The 21,302-nt window shown below is 40.2% G+C and overlaps 1 protein-coding gene across 1 annotated transcript in view; it reads left to right on the top strand.

The window, feature by feature from the left end:
* Nucleotides 1–5,987: 5,987 nt before the first annotated feature.
* Nucleotides 5,988–21,302, top strand: part of SLC25A24 (solute carrier family 25 member 24) — a 50,158-nt gene continuing 34,843 nt past the window's right edge. Inside the window, exon 1 of the mRNA XM_044675914.1 lies at nucleotides 5,988–6,170. Within this exon, the coding sequence (XP_044531849.1) occupies nucleotides 5,988–6,170 (183 nt within the window). The remainder of the gene's footprint in view (nucleotides 6,171–21,302) is intronic.

Here is a 21,302-nt window from a genome sequence, read left to right as displayed (position 1 = left end):
TGTACAAACACAGATATTTCAAATTGAGCTCTGTTCTTCTGACTCTAAGACCATTGCTTTTTCTTCTATGCCACATTGTCTCTAAATTAGTTTGTTGGGATAGGCAGTGTGGACTTTGGGCGAGGGGCATGGGGTCTGATTTCATCTCAGACATTGCCATGCTCCTGGTCAAGTCTCCAGCTGTAAAATGAGGACAACAATAATAGCACCTACCTGATAGGGTTGTTGTGAGGATCAAATGAGGTAACATATAAAGTGCTTGGCAAGTCTGTAAGGGTTAAATAAATATGAACTAATATTATTAACCACCTAATAGCTTATTTGTGATCTAGTGGAAAGAACATCTGCTTTGCAGTTAATAATACAGGCATATGTTATTTCCCCTCATTAAAATGAGGGCTCTGTGGAAGAATGAAATAGTTGGCTTTTCTCTTTTTGGCTCTTTCACTTGGCATAGTACAATTATGACTTTCCTCACCTTGGTTTGATATATTTCAGGTCAGCATAAGAACTTCAACAAGAATTTTTTGGGAGTTTTGTGGGAGTTGCAGATGATACTTGTTATATTCAAACCCTAGGAAATGTTGGTCTCACCTTGATTGTCAGGGGAGAGAGTTAGAGACATCGGAATGTTCCCAGATGCTGTGAGCCAGGGGCAAAAGTCAGTTGGCCTGAGAGTATAAATACCCCCTAACGCTTTCTGGAAGGGGTCTTTGACCATTGATCTGTGGGTCTCTGACCTTTGGACATTGGTTCTCTCTGAAACTCCCTAGATCTTTAGGTCTGAATCATAGCTTTTTAGGTCTCTGGGTTCCTGGGTGGTGAAAGGGAGGAAAGGAGGTCTGAGAAGAAGAGGGTGGTTTTTTCAAGGGTGGAATACTTCCTAAAGGCTGTCAAGGCTAAGAGATCACAAACTGATAATAAGAAAGCTGAGAGGAAATCATCAATACAGCTGCACCAACAGAGCAGACTCTCTCTGGTTTGGCTGTGGCCAAGCAGAATCAGAGGGGGTTGTGAAGAACAATAGCTCCAGCTTTACTGAATCAATCACCTCCAGTTCTGAGGGATTATAGCTTACAAATATTAGCTTGACAGAGTCTCCAACCCCCAACCCGTATCCTGATTATCCTTTCCCTAATTAAGATCATAGATAAAATATTTAATAAGTATCTTCCTGAGTGGTCATTATATCATGATCTTTGGGGAGGGAGCAAACGCAGTCAGATGAACAACGTGATCCAAGGCTAATCAGAGCCCAGTATTAATAATTGATACAACCCCAGGTGGGACCTGAAAGGGTTACTCATCCATCTGACCATTCGGGGTCCTTCCTGGGCATTGTTATTTAGAAGGGGAATTATAACATCTAGCAAGGGTGATTGGGGTTGGTGTTCCCCTATCACCAGCACCCTAGGGGAATACAGAGATACAGCTCCAACCTCCTCATCAATATCTCTATCCCCTAGGAGAGGAGTAGCAGACTTTCCCCTATTTCTTTATAACATACTCAAAGGCCAGCAGACAACACAGAAAAAGTCTAGAAACTCATGAAATGCATCCTTAATCCAAAATTTACAGTAAGGCACTCTAAATTCCCTTGTAAAAGAAAATGAAAAAACAAAACAAAACTAGATTTCTCTGGTACAAAGGGAGGGTCAAAAAATTTTACTCAGATCATGGGGGCCCCATGCCCTTAACCTCAGCAATGTGGAAGGGATAACTGTACTATGCATATAGTAAAAATAAATGCTTTTTCATTTATTCACTCATTCATCCAACTGGGGTCAGAGGTGGTTGTTGTATGGTCATTCAGTAATGTCAGATTATTTGCAAGCCAATTTCTTTATTATTTTCTCAAGTACACGTAAACAAAAATTTTTAACATTCATTTAAAAAAAGTTTTGAGTTCCAAATTCTCTCTTTCTCCCTTTCTCCTCTTGCCCTTATTTGAGAAAGAAAGCAATTTGAAATTGATTATACATGTACAATCATGCAAAACATTTCCAAGTTAGCTATGTTGTGAAAGAAAATGTAGACCAAAAAAAAATAAAAGCAAGAATTAATAAAGTTTTAAAAGTATGCTTCAATCTGCATTCAGACTCCAACAGTTCCTCCTTTGGAGATAGAGAGTATTTTGGGGGGATTATTTTATATTTATTATATATGTAATATAACATATTATGTATAATACATTTTTTGTTTGGGATAAATATATTATTATATTTCAAATCAATTTCTAACAAAGAAATATCTTGCTTTCCTTAATAATAATTTTTCTCAAAAATTTGTAACATCTCTGCAAATTGAATCATACTTGGAAGTATCAATAAATGAGTTAAACTCTTTAAACCTGCATGAAAAAAGTACTCGGCTGGGAGTCAAAACACTTGAGTTCAAATCTTGTCTCAGCTAATATATATTCATTGGTTTGTTCATTTTGAAAAGGTTACATTTGGTGACTTTTAAGGTCCTGTCCAACACACCTCCCTCATGTTTAAATTTAAATGAAAAAGTCCTAGAAATATGAAACACTTGTTGAAAGGTATACAGGGAGAGAGTAGCCAGTTTAGAATTAAAACTCAAAGTCCAAATTCATTGTTTTTTTTTCTAGCCTACCAGTTAGTCAGTCAATAAACATTCATTGAATACAATGTGCTAAGTACTAAGAATACAAATAAAAACAAAAAGCAAAACAATCCTTGCCCTAAAGGAGCTTACTTTCTAAGGGGAGATGACAATACATTACATAGAAAAGGAAGCTGAGAAGTGTATATGGTTGGGGAAAAGTGAAGATACAGGGAAGGAGATGGTAGGTTTGGGGGGAAGTCCAGATTTCAGCATGTAGAGGAAGGAAACATGACTGGCCTAGGAGTACCACATGATTCAGTTAGAAATCCCATGAATAATCTCTCTATAATTAGTTTGCTAGGTTTAGATTTTTGCATTATTAGTCAAATGATTCATTCATTTACCTCAAAAACTCTATCAGAAGTTCAGTTCTCTCTAGATCATGGCATTCTGATACACTGTGGCACAATCGAATGTAATGGACTTCTGTACTAGCAGCAATACAATGACCCAGGAAAATTCTGAGGGACTTATGAGAAAGATACTATCCATATTCAGAGAAAGAACTACAGGAGAGGAAACACAGAAGAAAAACAACTGCTTGAACACATGGATTGATGGGATATGATTGGGGATGTAGACTCAAAACAACCACACCAATGCAACTATCAATAATATGGAAATAGATCTTGATCGATGACACATGTTAACACCAATGGAAATGCATGTCGGCTATGGGGGAGCACTTGGAAGGGGGTGAAGGGGAAAGTAAGAGCATGAATCATGTAACCATAGCAAATTTTTCTTAAAAAAAAAAGATCATGTCATTCTCTTCCAGTTTGAGCATTATGAAAATCAGAGGCAAGGAAGTATCCTAATATTTGGAGTTCATCATTCTTTAGTGGAAAGACTGCTAAAACCAGATTCATAGGACTTGAGTTAAAATTCTAGGTTTTTTGTACACTTCTGTCAGCCTCATTTTTCACATCAGTAAAATAAGGGCAGCTAGGTGGTATGGTAACAGAGTGCTGGGTCTGGAATCAGGAAAACTCATCTTCCTGAGTTCAAATCTGGCCTCAGACACTGTGTGTCTGGATGACCCTGGGAGAGTCACTTTACCCTGTTTGCCCCTGTTTCTTCATGTGTAGAAGCTGCTGAAGAAGGAAATGGCAAACCACTCCAGTACCTTTGCCAAGAAAACCCCAAAGAAGGTCAAGGACAGTCAAATATAATTGAAAATGACTGAGGAACAATAAAATAAGCATTGGACTAGAAGACTGCTCCAGTTTTAGACCTTTGATTGGTGGATGTGGGGAAGAAGTTCATGGTAAAATGGCTAGTGTGAGGTTTGCATTGTCCCTTGGTGAAAAGCTGGGCTTCTGAGGACAAAACTTCATAAGACTTTTAATAATGATAAATAATAATAATCATAATGATATATAGTGCTTTGAGGTTTGCAAAACATTTTATTTTTTTTTTTCTTTAAACCCTTACCTTCTATTTTGGAGTCAATACTGTGTATTGGCTCCAAGGCAGAAGAATGGTAAGGCTAGGCAATGGAGGTTAAGTGACTTGCCCAGGGTCACACAGCTGGCAAGTGTCTGAGGTCACTAGAACCTCCCTTCTCTAGGCCTGGCTTTCAATCCACTGAGCTACCCAACTGTCCCCTGCAAAGCATTTTAATTTCTTTCTTTTTTTTTTTTAAACCCTTGTACTTCGGTGTATTGTCTCATAGGTGGAAGATTGGTAAGGGTGGGCAATGGGGGTCAAGTGACTTGCCCAGGGTCACACAGCTGGGAAGTGGCTGAGGCCGGGTTTGAACCTAGGACCTCCTGTCTCCAGGCCTGACTCTCACTCCACTGAGCTACCCAGCTGCCCCTGCAAAGCATTTTAAATGTTATCTCACTTGGTCCTCACAACACTCTTATAAAGGTGTTATTCAGTTATTTCAGATGTGTTGGTTTGTGAGCCCATTTAGCTTTTTCTTGGCAAAGATACTGGACTGATTTGCTATTTCCTCCTCCAGCTCATTTTACAAATGAGAAACTGAGGCAAACAGGGTTAAGTGATTTGCCCAGAGTTACCCAGCTAGTAAGAGTCTGAGGCCAGATTTGAACTCAGGAAGATGAATATTCCTGATTCCAACTTTGAGTATATGCTAATATTTCTGCCTGAAGACCATAGGATGATGGCCTAAAAAAAATTATTTAGTATTTTGTTTTGCTAAGAATTTTACATATATTGTCTCATTATATTCCATGCTCTATCCATTATTATCCTCAGTTTACAGATGTGGAACCTGAAGGAGATAAAGGTTGTGACATTCCCAAAGTGACTCAGCTAGTAAGTGTCTGAGGCAAGATTTGAACTCATGTCTGCCTGAGTCCAGGTCCAACACTTTACCTCACTGCCTTTAATGCCTAACTCGTGCATTATTCCACAGTGCTTTTCTTTTGAGTTTTCTTTTTTAAGTAAAATTCTCAACATCTGTATTTGGACCAGATATTTAAAAACGAGAAGTTTCCAATCAGAAGCAACCCCACCAAGCATCTCTCCTCCAACAAGCCTTCCCTGCTCCACAGCAGAAAGTGTTATCTCCCTCCTCAAATTCTCTAAGCGTAGTTTGTCCTATTTCTCCTCCGCTCCCATTAAATTCTTCCTTTGTATCAAACTTTTTTGGAACCTGTCTCATCTTCATTTTTTTTTTAAATCTCCTTAAGAGGAGAGACTGTACTTCCGCCCCCGCCCCATCTTTAGCACAGTTCAGAAATGCTCGTCAAATTGAATCTCGAGGAGATTGCAGAATGAGGGCAAAATGCCATCCTTACACCATAGGGACCTCAGCTTAGGTTGATCCGCCGGGAACTCCTTCACATTTTCGTTTACTTCCTGGCGGCCCAAACCTCCTGTTCTGTTTAAAATGGACCTATCTCAGGCTCGCTCTTACTCGGGGTTCGGGGAGCGCTGCACCCTGCCGGATCCTTAGGATCCTCGGAGGTCCGCGCGGGCCGCACCCTCTGGTCAGCCCCGCCCTAGCAGCTGCAGGAAATCTCCATTCAGCCACGGGCTCCCTCAGAGGCCGAGTTTTCCTACGAGGGGCGCCCAAAAGGCTCGTGCCCGCTGTGGGGCTCCTCCCAGCCAGTGATGAGGAACTTGATGGGCGGGGATCCCCTGGCAGGCGGCTCTCTCAGCTGCCGCCTCTCCCCTCTCCCGTGCCTACGAGCTGACTTCTTGGCCGCGCGTAGCAGTTCAGCCTGGCCTGGACCCCGCCCGGGTCCTCAGCCCCAACTGCAGCCACCGTTGCTATTGCTGTCCGAGGCCCGCTTGGGCAGGGGAGGGGGGCTACTGCCTCCTACGCGGGAAGTGGCGGTGGCGATTGAGACTTTTCCCGTTGTCCAGTTCTCTAATCTTGGGGTGCCATGCTTTGCTGGGCACGGGGCTTCGTGCTGCCCGTGGCGGCCTGCCAGGAGAACGAAAGCGGCAGACTCTATGCAAAGCTTTTCCAGGATTTGGACCGCAACGGGGATGGAAAAGTGGACATCAAAGAGCTGCAGGAGGGCCTACAGAGAATGGGCATCCCTCTAGGCCGAGAAGCAGAAGAGGTGGGTTGCCGGGCTTTGGGTCAGATAGATGGCAAGGTGGAACCTTGTGCTAACCGACTTGGGGCTGGGAAGGGGCATAAAGGAAGAGGCGGAGGGGACTCTGAAAAAATTGGAACTGTCCTTCCAGGCTTTGAGTTGGGAAAGGAGAGCGAGTTTATGAACTTGGGAGTAGGATGTCTGGCAGGGATAACCACACAGCGAAAGGAAACTCGTAGCTTCCAGATAAAAGTTAACGCTTTGGCGAAACTTTACTAGAGATGCTTTCCTAGTGGGACTGAGATCTGGAACTTAGACATCGACATTCTGAACAGCCCTGAGTTTTTCCTCTTATTGCTCAGTTTCCTTTGTTTCTCTGTAGACCCTTAACAATGGATTTGTAAACCATGAAAACAGTATCCCTCCAAGACTGCTTGGATACATTTTAGTGTTCTGCCTTGCCTAGAGTAGAAATTGGTTTTTTGCTACTTAGTTGTAGCAGCTCCTAGGAGGCGGGGTTTCCTTCAGGAGGAGTCCTACCCTTCTCCCTACTTCCTGTTGCGCAACATACAATAAATTCCTTTGCCTCAAATGCTGGAAGTGAATATCTTTAGTAAATACATTGATAGCAGGGTTTGGCCTTCTCTAGGACATGATTTCTGAACGTGCACCCTCTGAATCATGTTAATTATGTCCAGAAATTCAGCTCCTTTTTATCGAGGAAAGATTCTTGGAGTTTTCCCATTCTTATACAGCCTAGACTAGGCTTATTCTTTATATAGCCATCCGGAGGGAAAATCATCGTCTTGATGAGTGTGAGGGTACTTTGTATGAGTACTCAAATACCTTGCATTTTAACTTGGAGACTTTTTATTTTAATTTACCTACACGTTTGTATTTTATCTTCATAGTCTTTTATTTAGAGTCTTGAAAACTTGATTTTGTGCCCTTTGCTTAGACTTAGATGAACTCTACTTATTCTTACTGATTAGTTAATATAAACGGCATGAATATACCAAATAGACTTAGATGAACTCTACTTATTCTTACTGATTAGTTAAATATAAATGGCAAGAATATACAAAAGGAGTAAAATAAGTACAAAAGCAAATAAAATAAACAAATACAAAACCCCTCCCTTCCCTGAACTGTTAATAAGAAATAGTGAATGAAGACATTTACAAATTAGCCTGAGATTATAGGCTCAGAAATTTAGAGGTGGAAGAGAAAGTAGAGGTTATCTGGTCCAGATCCTTGGTTTTATGGATGAGGAGACAGAGGGCCAGAGAAGGGAACTGAATTTTCCAAGATTTAAACAGGGAGTAAATGGAAGAGTCAAGATTCAACCTCAGATCCTCAGGCTCTAAATGTTCTTCCATTGTACCACATTGTCCATAATAGCTTACTGATAGCTTACAGTAAACATCTATATTAAGAATAACCCAAGGGTCAGTTATGTGAAACAGTGTTTAGACTTCCAGGCCTGGAGGTGGGAGGTTCAAATCTGGCCTTAGACAAGTGACCATGGGCAAGTCATTTAACCTTGTTTACTTAGCCTTTGCGTCTTAGAGTTGTTACTAAGATAGAAAGTAAGGATTTAAAAAAAGAATAATCCAGTGGACATTTAGACATTTTTATTCTAATAATATATATCATTAGAGAGAAATGGTCTTGAAATCAAGAAACCATGTGTAATTCCTGCTTCTGATACATGTGGTCTTTGGTAAATCACTTAAGTTATAGAGGAATTATAATTATATGTCAGTCTGCATAAATGGAGAGAATTTCCACCCTGGAGGCTCCCCAAACAGAAGAAAGGATGGGTCAGAGCAAAAACAAAATTTGAAAATTATCTGATAATTGATTTTCTCTGTGTGTATGGTGGGGGAGGGAGGACTCCTCCTTTGGGTTTATTGAAGATTCCTGAACATGCTTCTTTGTAATTGGAAGCACAGAGGAGATCTTTTCAAAGTGCTAAGAGAAATCAGACTTCAGTCAACAAGCATTGAGCAACTAATATGAGCCAGGCAGCATGATAGGGGCCAGAAAGACAAAAATGAAAGATAAAAATCTCTTTCTCCCAAAGTTTACATTATATTAAGAGACTGTGTGTGTAACACACATACAGACACACACACACACACACACACACATATAGTAGGGGGAAGGAAGGGAAGACATGAATTAACAATGGGAGATTTGGAAGGGTTTGAACTTTGAAGAAAACTAAGAGGTCCGAAGAGCTCGAAATGAGGAGTGCATTGTAGCCACAAGGGGGACTTGTTCAATCATTTTTTTCAGACATGTCCTACTTCATGACTCCATTTGGGGCTTTCTTGGCAAAGGTGCTGAATGGTTTGTCATTTCCTTCTCCAGTTCATTTTACAGTTGAGGAATTTGAGGAAATCGGGGTTAATGACTTGCTCAAGGTCACCCAGCTAGATAGGAAGTGACTGAAGCCAGATTTGAACTCAGGAAGATTATTCTTCCTGGTTCTAAGTCTGACACTCCAACAAAAATCTTTTGCCCTCGGTGCAAAAGAACAACAGAGTCAGGGGAAAGAGTGCCTGTGTGAGTAGTAAGAAGGGCAGCTTTACTGGAGCTTACAGGGTATAAAAGGAATAATGATTAAGGCAGGAAAGTTCCATTGGAAGCAGGTAGTAAAGGGCTTTCAATGCCCAAAAGAGGATTGGTACCTAGTTAATAATAGAGGTAATAGGGAGCAGCCGGAGTTTATTAAGCAAGGGAGCTATGGGTCTAGATTTATGTTTAAGGAAAATCACTTCCTATATGGATGATGGTTCAGAGAGGGGAGCAATGAATAGAGACCTCAATTTGGAGGTCATCGCAGATGTCCTGGTGAGAAGTGATGAGAACTAAGGTGTAGGCTATGTGAATGGTGAAAAAGGGATAGATCTGAGTTTGACGGCGGGGGTAGATTTGGCAATTGAATAGATATGTTCTGTATGGGAGAGTGAAGAGTCAAGAATGATTGATTTATTTCTGGAATTGGAATTATATTATAGAGATTATCCAGTCTAGCCCTAAAAAGTGTAGTGCCGAAGTGATAGAGCATTGGATTTAGAGATACAAAGACCTGTGTTCGAGTCTCACCTGAGACACTTTATATAGTGGAGTGGCTCTAGGCAGGTCACTTTCTCTCCAGGTTTTTGTTTCTTCATGTGTAAAATGAGCAGGTTGGACTCTGTGACCTCTAAAGTCTGTTTATCCGGTCTATATCTAGTTTGCAAACAGATGTTTGCATATCATCACCCCTATTAGACTGTGGGTTCCTTGAGAGCTGGGATACTCTTTTGCTTTTCTTTGTATTATCAATGCTTAGAACAGTACCTTGTACATAGTAGGTGCTTATTAATACATGTTTATTGACTCACTGATTACCTCAGCATCTTATTAGCTGTGAGACCATTGGCAGACTGCTTTCATTTCTCAGAGCTCCAGTTTCTTCTTATTATATGCCTACAGTACTCACCTCAGGGCTTTGTGAAATTCAGATGAGTTTCCTCTTTGTAAATCTCCAAGTTTTTGTAACCTAACTGTAAACCACCAGATCTCAAAGATACTTGCTAAGATGACAAGTTATAGATGATTTTTTTGGTTCTGCATTGGTGAAAGGAGTTTCCACACTTCCTGACATCAGTGAAATTGCAGGTCTGGACAGAAACTTATTAAGTACTTTGGAAACTTTAAATTGTCCATTATTATTACACCATAGTACTTAGTGGTAGGAGCCACCTAGGTAACTCAGTGGATAGAGTGCTGGGTCTGGAGTTAGGAAGGACTGAGTTCAAATCCAGCCTCATATACTTATTAGCTATATGATCCTGGGCAAGTCACTTAACCTCCATTTGCCTTAGTACTCTGGAGAAGAAAATGGGGAATCCTGTATCTGGCATGAACCCCATAATGGGGTCAGGAAGAGTTGGACATGACTGTACAGTTTAGTGATAGCTTCTCCAAAGTGCTTGCTACTATTTTTGGCAACTGCTCATTTGTATGTATATGTGTCTAGAAGTATGTCCTTTTGAATGGAAACATAGAATATCCTTTGGGACATTTAAAAACATTCATTTGGGAACTGTCTAATCAAGTCACTGTTTATCTTCCTCTGACATTATTCAATAAATTCAAACATCATCCAGTATTTATTTATTATGTGCAGTGTCTTTTGCCAGTTGCTGGAGAATTATAAAAGTGAGGAATAGTCACTACCATCAAGGAGTTAACAACTTAATTCATTATCTTCCTATCTCTCTCTCTCTCTCTCCCTCTCTTTCTCCCTCTCCCCCCCCCCTTCCTTACTTCTCTCCCTCTCTCCCTCCCTCTCTCCTTTAACTATAATAGGAGTGAGAATATGGTCATCACATAGGAGAAGTCAAAAAGAATGTCAGGACATATGAGAAGGAACGTAGATCACTTAGAGCTTGAGAACTTAGGGAAAGTTTCAAGGAGAATATGTCACACGGGCTTTAAGAGAAGAGAAAGATTTCAGCAGGTGGAGATGGGGGTGAGGAGGGGGCCAATTCCAGGCATGAAGACTGGTTTGTGCAAAGTCATGGAGCTGGAAAAAGGCACAATAAAACTGGAGAACACCAGTCCCTTTCCTCCTCTGCCCTTTTCCATTATTTCCTCTGAATCATTATTCTCCCATCCTCAAATTGTTAAACTTTCCTTCATCTTTAATATCTAAGCTTTTGCAATTACTATCTTCCTTGCCCAAAATGCTCTCTTTTATTTCCACCTCTTAGAATTTCTAGCTGCCTTCAAGATTCAACTCAAGCACCACCTTCTGTAGGAGACCATTTCTTCTCCTAGTTGCTAATGCCCTCTTCTCTAAGGTTATTTTGTATCTTTCTGTATGTATCTTCTATATATTTACTTATATATATAGTTTTTTTTGTTTGTGCTTCAGGAAACCTGTTTCCTTAAGATGGGAAGACTCCCCTCTTTCATCATTTTCCCTAGTTTTGTTTGCTTCTTCTCTCATGTCCCCCAGCACAAGGGAGTGAAGAGGAGGAGGAGGAATAGGAAGGTCCTTGTTATACACTGTGACTTTCTGATCTTTTGCTGCTACCATCACTCAGTAAATTTGCCTCCTTTGAGGTTCCCTGCATAATTCCTATAGGTTTTTGTGATCTTCTGGCCTCTAGTACATTTTCAGTCCTTTTTCAAGGAGCTTAGTCCCTGGAGCACCCACCCATTATTCTCATATTTGGGCACTTCAGACATTTGTATCTCTTCAAACACTCTGGACATTCCTCTTTGTCTCAAACATTATACACAGAAAGTTAAACACTGTGAAACAATACAATGTAATAGACTTTGCTAATACAAGACAATCCCAAAGGACTTATGAGAAAGAATGCTATTCCCATCAAGAGAAAGAACTGTGGGAGTAGAAACGCAGAAGAAAAACAAATGACTTATCATCTGTTGATATGGATATGTGATTTGGGGTTTTGGTTTTAAAAGACTAATGCAAAAAACAAATAATATGGAAATAGGGATAAGAGATAAAATTTGAATAACCCAGTGGAAATGCTTATTGGATCCAGAATGGAGGAGGGGAGGGAAATAAAATGAAATATGTAATCATGGAGAAATATTTTAAAAATAAAAAAGTCTATTACATTGTATTATTTCACAGTATTTAACTTTCTGTGTATAGTGTCCTATTTGCCAATCTGCTGGGTGTGAGGTGATACCTCTGTTATTTTGATTTGCATTTCTCTAATTATAAGAGAGTTGGAACACTTTCTCATGTGTTTATTGATAGTTTTGATTTCTTTATCTGAAAACTGCCTACTCATGTCCCTTGACCATTTGTCAGTTGGGGAATGACTTGATTTTTTTGTATAATTGACTTGGCTCCTTATAAATTTGAGAAATTAGACCTTTGTCAGAAGTTTTTGTTATACCCCCCCCCAGTTTGTTGCTTTTCTTCTAATTTTGATTGCATTGGTTTTGTCTGTACAACACATTTTTAATTTAACATTATTAAAATTATTCATTTTACATTTTGTAATGTTCTCTATCTCTTGCTTGGTCTTAAATTCTTTCTTTTCCCATAGATCTGACAGGTATACTATTCTATGTTCACCTAATTTACTTATAATTTTCCTCTTCATGTTTAAGTCATTTACCCATTTTGAATTCATCTTGGTATAGGATGTGAGATGTTGATCTAATAGGCAAACAGATTTAAGGGACTTGCCCAGGGTCACACAGCTAGGATGTGTCTGAGGTCAGATTTGAACCAGGTCCTTCCTATTCCAGGCTGGCACTATATCCAACATGAAGATCCCATGCCCACTCACTCTGACCAAGAGTGTCTCCCAGGGTTCTGCCTTTGATCGTCTTCTTTCTCTACATTACTTGGTAATCTCATCAGCTCTCTGCATTCAATTATTCATTTCTAAGATGATGATTATCATATCTCTTTATGTAGCCCTACCCTCTCTGTTGATCTCTAGCCTCAAACTATCTTGGTGGCTGTTGGACATCTCCAACTGGACATCTTAAACTCAATATTCAAAACCGAACTCAGTATCTTTCCCCCAAACATCCCTTCTTCCTAACTTCTCATCTCTTTCTCATCATAACTGGGGTTGGGAGTGAAGGAGGACCAATATCTACCCAGTCATTCAGGTTCACAACCTAGGTGTCATTCTTGACTTCTCACTATTTTCACCCCTGCCCTTCAATACTTCCAAAGCCTGTCAATTTTACTTTCATAACATTTCTTGAATATATACTCCCTTTTTTCTTTGGACACTGTCACCATTATGGGTTCAGGCCCTCATCACCCCACCGTGACTGTTGCAAAAGCTTGCTGATGGGTAACCCTGTCACAAGTTTGTCTCCACTCAGCTTTTAAAGTGCAGGCTTGACTATGCCACTAGCCTACTCAGGAAATTTCCCTTGTTCTTTATCACCTCACAATCAAATATAGAATTCTCTGTTTGGTGTCCAAAGGTCTTCATAACTTATTACTTCCTCCCATCTCCTTCTACGTCTTACATTTCCTACAGCTTCCTAGTCTATAGGAATTAGAGGAAATTATTGTTGCAGAAGACAGAGGAATAAATGAGGGTTCTTAAAGATATATCTTCCTTTTAACACTTTGAAGGATTCATGATCTTATAAACATTGATACTTTTCTTTTAGCAGTAGCCAACCCTTCCATACCTACAAGGTCTTCATAAGTTTCTATGGCCAAGAACATCCGTAGTTCTGGTGCCTAGTTCTCTGGTATTGGGTTTCTCTGGATTTAGCTGGGCTGTTTCTTATACAGCAGAAACATGATCAGTCACCAAGTCTGTACTTGGAGCCTCCGCATGTACAAGGCCACATTGTGCAGTTGACAGCTGTCATCACCTTTAAAACAAAACAAAAATGTGTTGACGATAATTTCCAATACTGCCTCGGTCTCTGTTCCTAGTTTCTTCCTCTGTTTCAGGGGTTCCTAACCAGAAATCCATGAACTATTTAAACTTTTTTAAAATAAACGTGTCGTAAAGTGATTGGTTGCTTTTGTAAATCTTATGTAATTTTATTGCACTTAAGAATGAAGTATTCTGAAACCAGAACCTAGGCTTCATCAGATTGTAGGAGTAGGGGATGTGGTGGAAAAAATCCTCTTAGGAACACCTCTTTATTCTCAGACTCTGACCCTTGATTGTTGATTATCTATTTTACCTGCTTTGATCTTGGTGAATGGTGAACACACCTTAGCCTACCTTCTCTTATGATGAATCAGAAGGGACAAAGTTTGTGGTTATAGTGTCAGTCCATTTTTGATGAACTTTTTTTTCAACCCTCACCTTGTCTCTTAGAATCAACACTGTGTATTGTTTCCAAGGCAGAAGAGCAGTAAGGGCTGGGCAGTGGGGGTTAACTACTTTCCAAGGGTAACACAGCTAGGGAGTGTCTTGAGGTCAGATTTGAAAGTGGGACCTTCCATCCCTAGGCCTGTAATGAACTGTCCATGACACATAAAATAGTTACAAAGTGATTTATGATTTTTGATCTTATTTCAACTTCATTATTCTACTTTTAGCTGTAGTCTGGATAGCAACCATCCATGACAGTGGTTCCCAAACTTTTTTGGCCTACCACCCCCTTTCCAGAAAAAATATTACTTAGCCCCCTGGAAATGAATATTTTTAAAATTTTAATAGCAATTAATAGGAATGATAAATGCACCTGTGGCCATCACTGCTCTCCTGTATCGCTGTAGCACCCACCCAGGGGGTGGTAGTGCCCACTTTGGGAATCACTGATCCATGACTACAACCATTCCCTGACCATGCCTCCCATTTGAACTCACTTGATTATTGCTAGCCTGGGGTAGATGGAAAAGGGTTGAGATTAGAGATAGAGAGGCTGAAACGTTATGTCTCCATCCTATTTATGCCATACCTTAGACCTCAGCATCATCCAGAACTAAATCATATCCAAAATCTTGAACTATGAGATTTAACTCAGTAATTATTGTCTACTGTCCTGGGCCTTGGGATTCTTTAAATCTTCCATATCTTCCCAGTCCTCCTTCCCTACTGCCCCATTTTTGTCTTCACTTGCCTCCCTATACAGCCTGGAACAAATGGTCAACTATTGAAATGGTTCTTTAGAGGCTATCCAAAATCCCACAGTCCCTTTATTCCTGGGTTGGTTTCTAACCTTGGGTCATTTTTGCCCTGTTCCTTCCATTCACACTCATTTTCTAAACTTCAGACCTTCTTTGTTATCACACTCATTGTCTCCTCCTTCCCTCCTGCCTCAGAGGAAGAAACATTCTTTCCACTTGCCCTTTGCCCGCTTTGAAAAGCTTGTTCTATCAGTCATCTTCTCTCTCTCATGTATCTTCATTAAAAAAAAATTGACTCTTTCTCTTTGCCTAAAGTCTTTTAACATCTCTATCCCTTGAGTCTATATTTATAAATCTCTTCTTTTTATTTCTGAACTTCTTGAAAAAAATAGTCTCTATTCTCTGAGGTTTGACTTTCCCCATTCCTCTTCTTCCCTAAACATTCATAATATTTATTTAAACATTTTATTGATGCCTCTTCTATTGATACCACAGTAATTTAGTTTCCTTTCCCCCCACCATGATCCTTTCCTCTAAGAAAAATAATGAGGTAAAATCAACTGATAGCAATTAATTCTGATAGTATAAACCACCCACTCTACCTGTGGTTTCTCTGACTGTTCTCAAGTGTGCTTCAGGACCAAGATGAGTCTTTACAATTAACCAGAGTTCCCTTTAACCCACTTTTCATTTATATTATTTTACTCCTCATGTATAGTGTCCTTGTTCTTCCACTTGCTTCATCAGACATAGATCTTGAGCTTGAAGGGAGGTCAGTGGTTGATTCTAAGTGCCTCATTTTATAAATGTGGAAAATAAGAATGTTCAGAGAGGCTGTGTTTTGCCCAGGGTCTCATGGATAGTAAATATCAGAGTTGGGATTCAAAATGAGATCCTTTTGTGTGGGATTAAAAAAAAGACCACCCACTCAAATTATAAACCTGGAGTCAAAGTGAGAGTAGAAGAGACAGACAATTTATTTCTTCTTTCTCATAAGAAAAGGGCAAATGCCCTAATGGACAAATGCAATGCATGGGTGCAGACACAAACATTATATAGGTTCCTGACGATGCAAGGATGTCCCCCCTCCCTTAACTGCTATCTTCTGTGTGTGTGTGTGTAGGGGCAGGACTTACAATCTAGGTACAAAGTCTACCTCAATCAGAAAACAGTAAGATGGGGGTAGCTGGGTGGCTTAGTGGATTGAGAGTCAGGACTAGAGACAGGAGGTCCTAGGTTCAAATGTGACCTCAGACACTTCCTAGTTGTGTGACCCTGGGCAAATCACTTAACCCCCATTGCCTACCCTTACCACTCTTCTGCCTTGGAACTAGTACACAGTATTGATTCTAAGATGGAAAGTAAGAGTTTAAAAAAAAAAAAGAAAGAAAACAGTAAGATACATAGCATGAGCTCATCCTGAACTCCTGACTTGGGAGGGGTAAGGTTATGGGGAGGTAGCCACGTCCTCGAAAATGACTCCCTTAGCTTCTAAAAGAATGAAGAGTGATATATTGCCCTCCTTGTTTCTTGAGCTGTCAGGATGTCCTTAGATAAGAAGCACAAGGGGCCTCTCATCTCCCTAACTGGTCAGGCCTGCCTCCTAAATCTATTCATCCAAATAATCAAGAAGTCCTTGAAACTAAAACAGACTTGTTTACACATTCCATTCTTAATTGGGGGTGTAAATAATGACACTCTTAATTTTATTCATTCAGGACTCTGGAGCCAATGCTACTGCCCTCAATGGCTCAGTTGGTTCATACAAGTGTTCTAGTGTGTTTCTGAATTCTTCTAATTATTTCTTATGGCATCCCAGCATAACATCGCATTCATATAAAATCATTTATTCAGTAATTCTCTACTTTGGACACATACTTTATTTCTTTTCTTTTCTTTTCTTTTCTTTTTTTGGCTACCACAAAAAAGCATTTCTAATTTTTTTATCTACGGAATCTTTGTGCATTTGCCTTCTTTAGTATATATGGATAGCCTAGGGCAGATGGAAGAATTGAGATTAGAGGATTCTGCTGGACCAAAGGGGATGCACATGTTAGGAAAATTTCTCCTGTAATTATTTCCTGGAATGATTGGACCAATTCCCAGATCCACCAGCATTGTGTAGTGTGCCTTGCTTTCCATAGTCTGACTGATATTGACTATTTCCATTTTTTATCATCTTTGCTTCTGTGAGGTGCACGAGATAAAATCTTAGAGTTGTTTTTAGTTTGCATTAATTTTTATGACTCATACTATTATTCTTCTATACATTTTAATAGCTATATTCCAATATCATTATTTTAATTTGTATGTTTATTTTGTTTAGTTCATTTAAAATTAATTATTCTGAGAATAATAATATTGATTAGAGAATTTAGAGCTAGAAGGCAATTGAGTGATCATCTAGTCTAGGGGTTTTTAACCTTTTTTGGACCCTTTGGACAGTCTGATGAAGCCTCTGCATCTTTTCTCAGAATAATTAATTTTTCAGTGATTTGAAAAATAAACTGGATTATAAATTAAAATAATATATTGAAATATAGTTTTCAAAATATATGTTAAAAAACTTATGATTCCTAGATAAATACTAGAAGGATCAGGTGTGCCAATTGACTCAAATTTTTTTCTGTTAGACTTTTGAAACTGAAAAAGCTCAAGTTTTAATGTTTTCTATAGTTTATTATCAGCATCCTTTACATTGTAGAGATGTTTTAAAGAAGAAAAACATATCGTTCTACCTATGAAGACCAGATTTGTCAAATAAGGCACATGCCCAAGATTTGTAATGACATGTGCATATTTTATTTCATTTGATCCTGAGAACTTGGCTCTTCCTCACTTCAAATCACTTTTGTTGTTTTTCAGTCATTTTAGACTCTCTGTGATACTTTTGGCATTTTCTTGCCTTGGATCCTGGAGTAGTTTGCTATTTTCTTTTCTAGCTCATTTTACAGATGAGTAAATTGAAACAAATAGAGTTAAGCAACTTGCCCAGGGTCATACAGCTAGAACATGCCAAAGGTAATACCATTTGTGTGAACCCTTTTGAAGAGTATCCACCCCTCCAGAAGGTGCGAACTAGTTCCTACAAATACTGCCCACTGGGCAGTGCTAGACAATTTGGAAGCTGTGATTGGCCCCTGTGAAAAGAGGCAGGGATAGGAAACCACCATAAAAGCTATGAAGGCAGTCTGGTGAAGGGGGTAGGAGAGAGTGAACTCCAAGAAGAGAGTCACTCCTAGAAGGAAGTCGGCCTAAAGAAGAAAGTCTACTTAAAGAAGAAAGTCGACTCAAAGAAGAAAGTCGGCCTCAGGAGTCATCTTCTGCTCCAGTCATTGTCTTGACCTGCCTCTTTGAGGGAACTTGGGTGAGTGGATAGTAGCTATCTGATAGCTGGTTTTCCCTTCCTGTCTTCTGGAGACAGTTTAATTCTGATTGAAGGTTAACAAATCCTGGCTGGGCTAAACCCTGGAACAATATTTAGTGAGATAGGTTAATGTCTTTTCTACTGTAATACAGGGTTGCAGCAAAAGCTCTTGCTTTTGCAAACCAAGTGTAGCAGTCCTGACAGTTGGAAAGGGATAGAATGTTGAACCAGCCAGGGTGGGTTCATGGGAAAACTGTTGGACCCAGAGTCTATAAATATCCCTGGAGTACCAACTGAAGGGCCTTTGCTTCTGGGCACTTTGGGCTTAGCCTGATTTCCCTGGGACTCTCCCTTGACCTCTCCATTGATAACCTGCTATTCCCTGGATTTCCACTTTGGGCCCTGGGAGGAGCAGTGATTTGGTGGGTGGAGATCCTGGGAATTAGATTTTGTAGGCAGACAGGACAACCTAAATCAAGCCATCCCCTTATCTGGTGATCTGATAAATCCTTTTACCTCAGAGCAGTGAAACTATCCTCCCTCTTCTGTGACCCTTCCCCAGTTTCAGCTTCTCCCTAGCAGCAGTTACAAAAGCCTAATCCCTTTTTCCCTCAGCTTACCCCTGGCATTAATAAACCCCTTTGGTATTTACACAAAGAGTGAATCTCCACTAGAAGGCAAAGGCTGAAGAAGGAAAGCAATAACCTTTCTTTATTTCTTGAGGGCAAACCTAGGCATCCATCTTGGGCAGGAAGTGGCCAGCCGCTTTTTCCTATAAGGTTTCAGTTTTCACCTGCAGGGAGGGCCCTCTTATCTCCTCTCTCAAGGGACCTTAGAAACTAACAACAGAAACCCTTCCACCCAGACTCATACCATCTCTGGCTGACCCAGTTCTTCTTGTATTGTAGAGGTAGCCTCCCTGCTTGAAAGACCCAGCTTATTCCTCCCAGTACCCTCAAGTCCCTAGCCTCTGTGATTAGCCTATTTGAATAGCCCTTCCTATATTCCCCACTCATTCACCCCTTATCTTCCTATATCCTTCATTTATTACCTACATTATCATATTTTATTTACTTGTCCATTACACTACCCTTTTATTCTTCCTACCTCTTTTATAAATAAAAGATTTATAATTTTCATATATGTAGCCGAACCACTAATTTTAACACTTACATTTTAACTCAGGTCTTCCTGGCTCCCTGCCTGTTGCCACCTACTTGCCCTTCAAGCCTTTGTATTGCTTAGCTAATCTTGGCTGAAACTTCCTAACTATGTGACCTTGGGAAAGTAATTTGCCCTCTAGGTGCCCCAATTTCTTACTGGTAAAACAAAAGAATTCAACTAGATCAGGGGTTTGTAAAGCAGTATATATACTAATTAATTCTTGTTATTGAAAGCAAATGTCCTCTGATTCCGAATCCAGTGTTTTTTCCATTATAAAATCAGAGTTCTGATGAATGAGTGTATGCAAAGTGAGTTCAAACTGGAATGGACTCTGTAGGTAAATGATGAATTCCCCTAACTTGGAGGAAGGTCTTCAAGCTGACTATTAGGCATATTATTAATGAGGATTTCCTTTGGGCATGGGTTATTTGGATCAGATGGCTACTAACATCCTCTTTCAGGTCTCGAAATTCTGTGGGTTCTAGTTCCCAGAAGAGCATTGATCCAATATTGTTCTGGGCCTCTAAATGCTCCAACCTCTGGGCAAAGTACACAAATTCACATGAGAGTATTGTGGGAGAGCTTGATGTTATCTGGTTTGGGAAGAAGTCTGCCTCCATTGGGGAGATGGGATCCAGGATTTTTATACCTTAAAGGAATAGAGAGAGCCTATGTGATCTGGAAAGGAAAGTGGCGACAGGGAAAAACAAGGAGGAGTAGGTAACATTCCAGTGTGAGGTGCCTTGGTGTCTGGGGTAGAAGCACAGGTATATATTGTTTATGACATGCTAAGCTTTGATCATAAGGTTGGGTGAGTTGTTCATTTCAGAGACTCTAGGGATGTTTGAGGTGCAAATAGAAGGTGCTAAAACCCTCATCATAAAACTAGGGGAAATGCATCTAAAACAGAAGGAAATGTGTATCTTTTAGGGATTCCTTTGTTTATGCAGTTGTTTCTTTGGTTGCACCAGGGCCAGTTTTCTTCTCCCACTTGCATTCCTGGGTCCAGGATTGAGGAATTCCTCATTTTTTCTGACCTGGGATTCCTCTAGAGCAGTGATGGGCAAACTATGGCTGGAGGGCCAGATGCGGCCCCCTGAAATGTTCTATCTGGCAGTGAGACATTATTCCTAATCTGATGAATTTCCTTTCCTTTGCCCCCTCTTTAAAAGTTTGCCCATCACTGCTCTAGAGACTTGGGGGTACCCAGGGGACCCTGCACCCCCATTCCAAGAGGAAGACTAAGTACTGAATTAAGTATCTAGAAGATACCAGGGTGGTAATGAGATATTAGTAGGTCAAGGGATGATTGTTCAGGACCAGTATCAGAAGATCACAGGGTTTGAAAAGGCCAACAGGATAAATCTCGCAGGATACCAAATATAGTCCAAACAAGGGTTTATTAAGGTAAGGGAAGGAAGAGAAGGGAATTAGGATAGTCTATCTAAAGAATATAACTAAACCTCCCCACCAAATCTAGTTGTTATTGTCAGATGGAATCTGCACTGTCATTTACCTCTCTACCTAAAAGACCCAGTCCTTGCAATAAATAGATTCCACCAACCCAAATCTCCCCTTAGATGGTGATAGAGGTGATAAGGTTGGAAGTCAAGCAGGAACCAGGGCACAGGGAAAAAGTTCTCACTGACAGATGCCTCAGGTGTCTTAAGCAGCTCTGTTGAAATATCTCTCATCCAGCAGGAACAGGTAGTTGGTAAGATGGACCAGAAAGACAGTCACAAGAGAGGGACTAGCCAATCTCACAAGGTCCACCCAAGGAGATAAGACAAACTTAACCTCCAGCTTCAACTGTCTCCTAGAAGCAAGTCCTGCCACTTCCCCAGAATTCCAGAACCTTCCTGCCACTGCAGCAGCTCCTGCTTTTTTCCTTTTAAAGTTCCAATACTAAACAGCTGCATAGATGGAATCAGGCTAGTCTAGGATAGGAGCAATACTGCCTTGGGTTCAAGACTTGGTTCTTCAACACTGGAAATAATCCAGGGAGTTTGGAGTG

The sequence above is a fragment of the Gracilinanus agilis genome, chromosome 4 (assembly GCF_016433145.1).
Source record: "Gracilinanus agilis isolate LMUSP501 chromosome 4, AgileGrace, whole genome shotgun sequence".
Lineage (NCBI taxonomy): Eukaryota > Metazoa > Chordata > Mammalia > Didelphimorphia > Didelphidae > Gracilinanus > Gracilinanus agilis.
The sequence above is the reverse complement of the archived record's forward strand: the minus strand, read 5'-3'. Positions and strand labels throughout refer to the sequence as shown.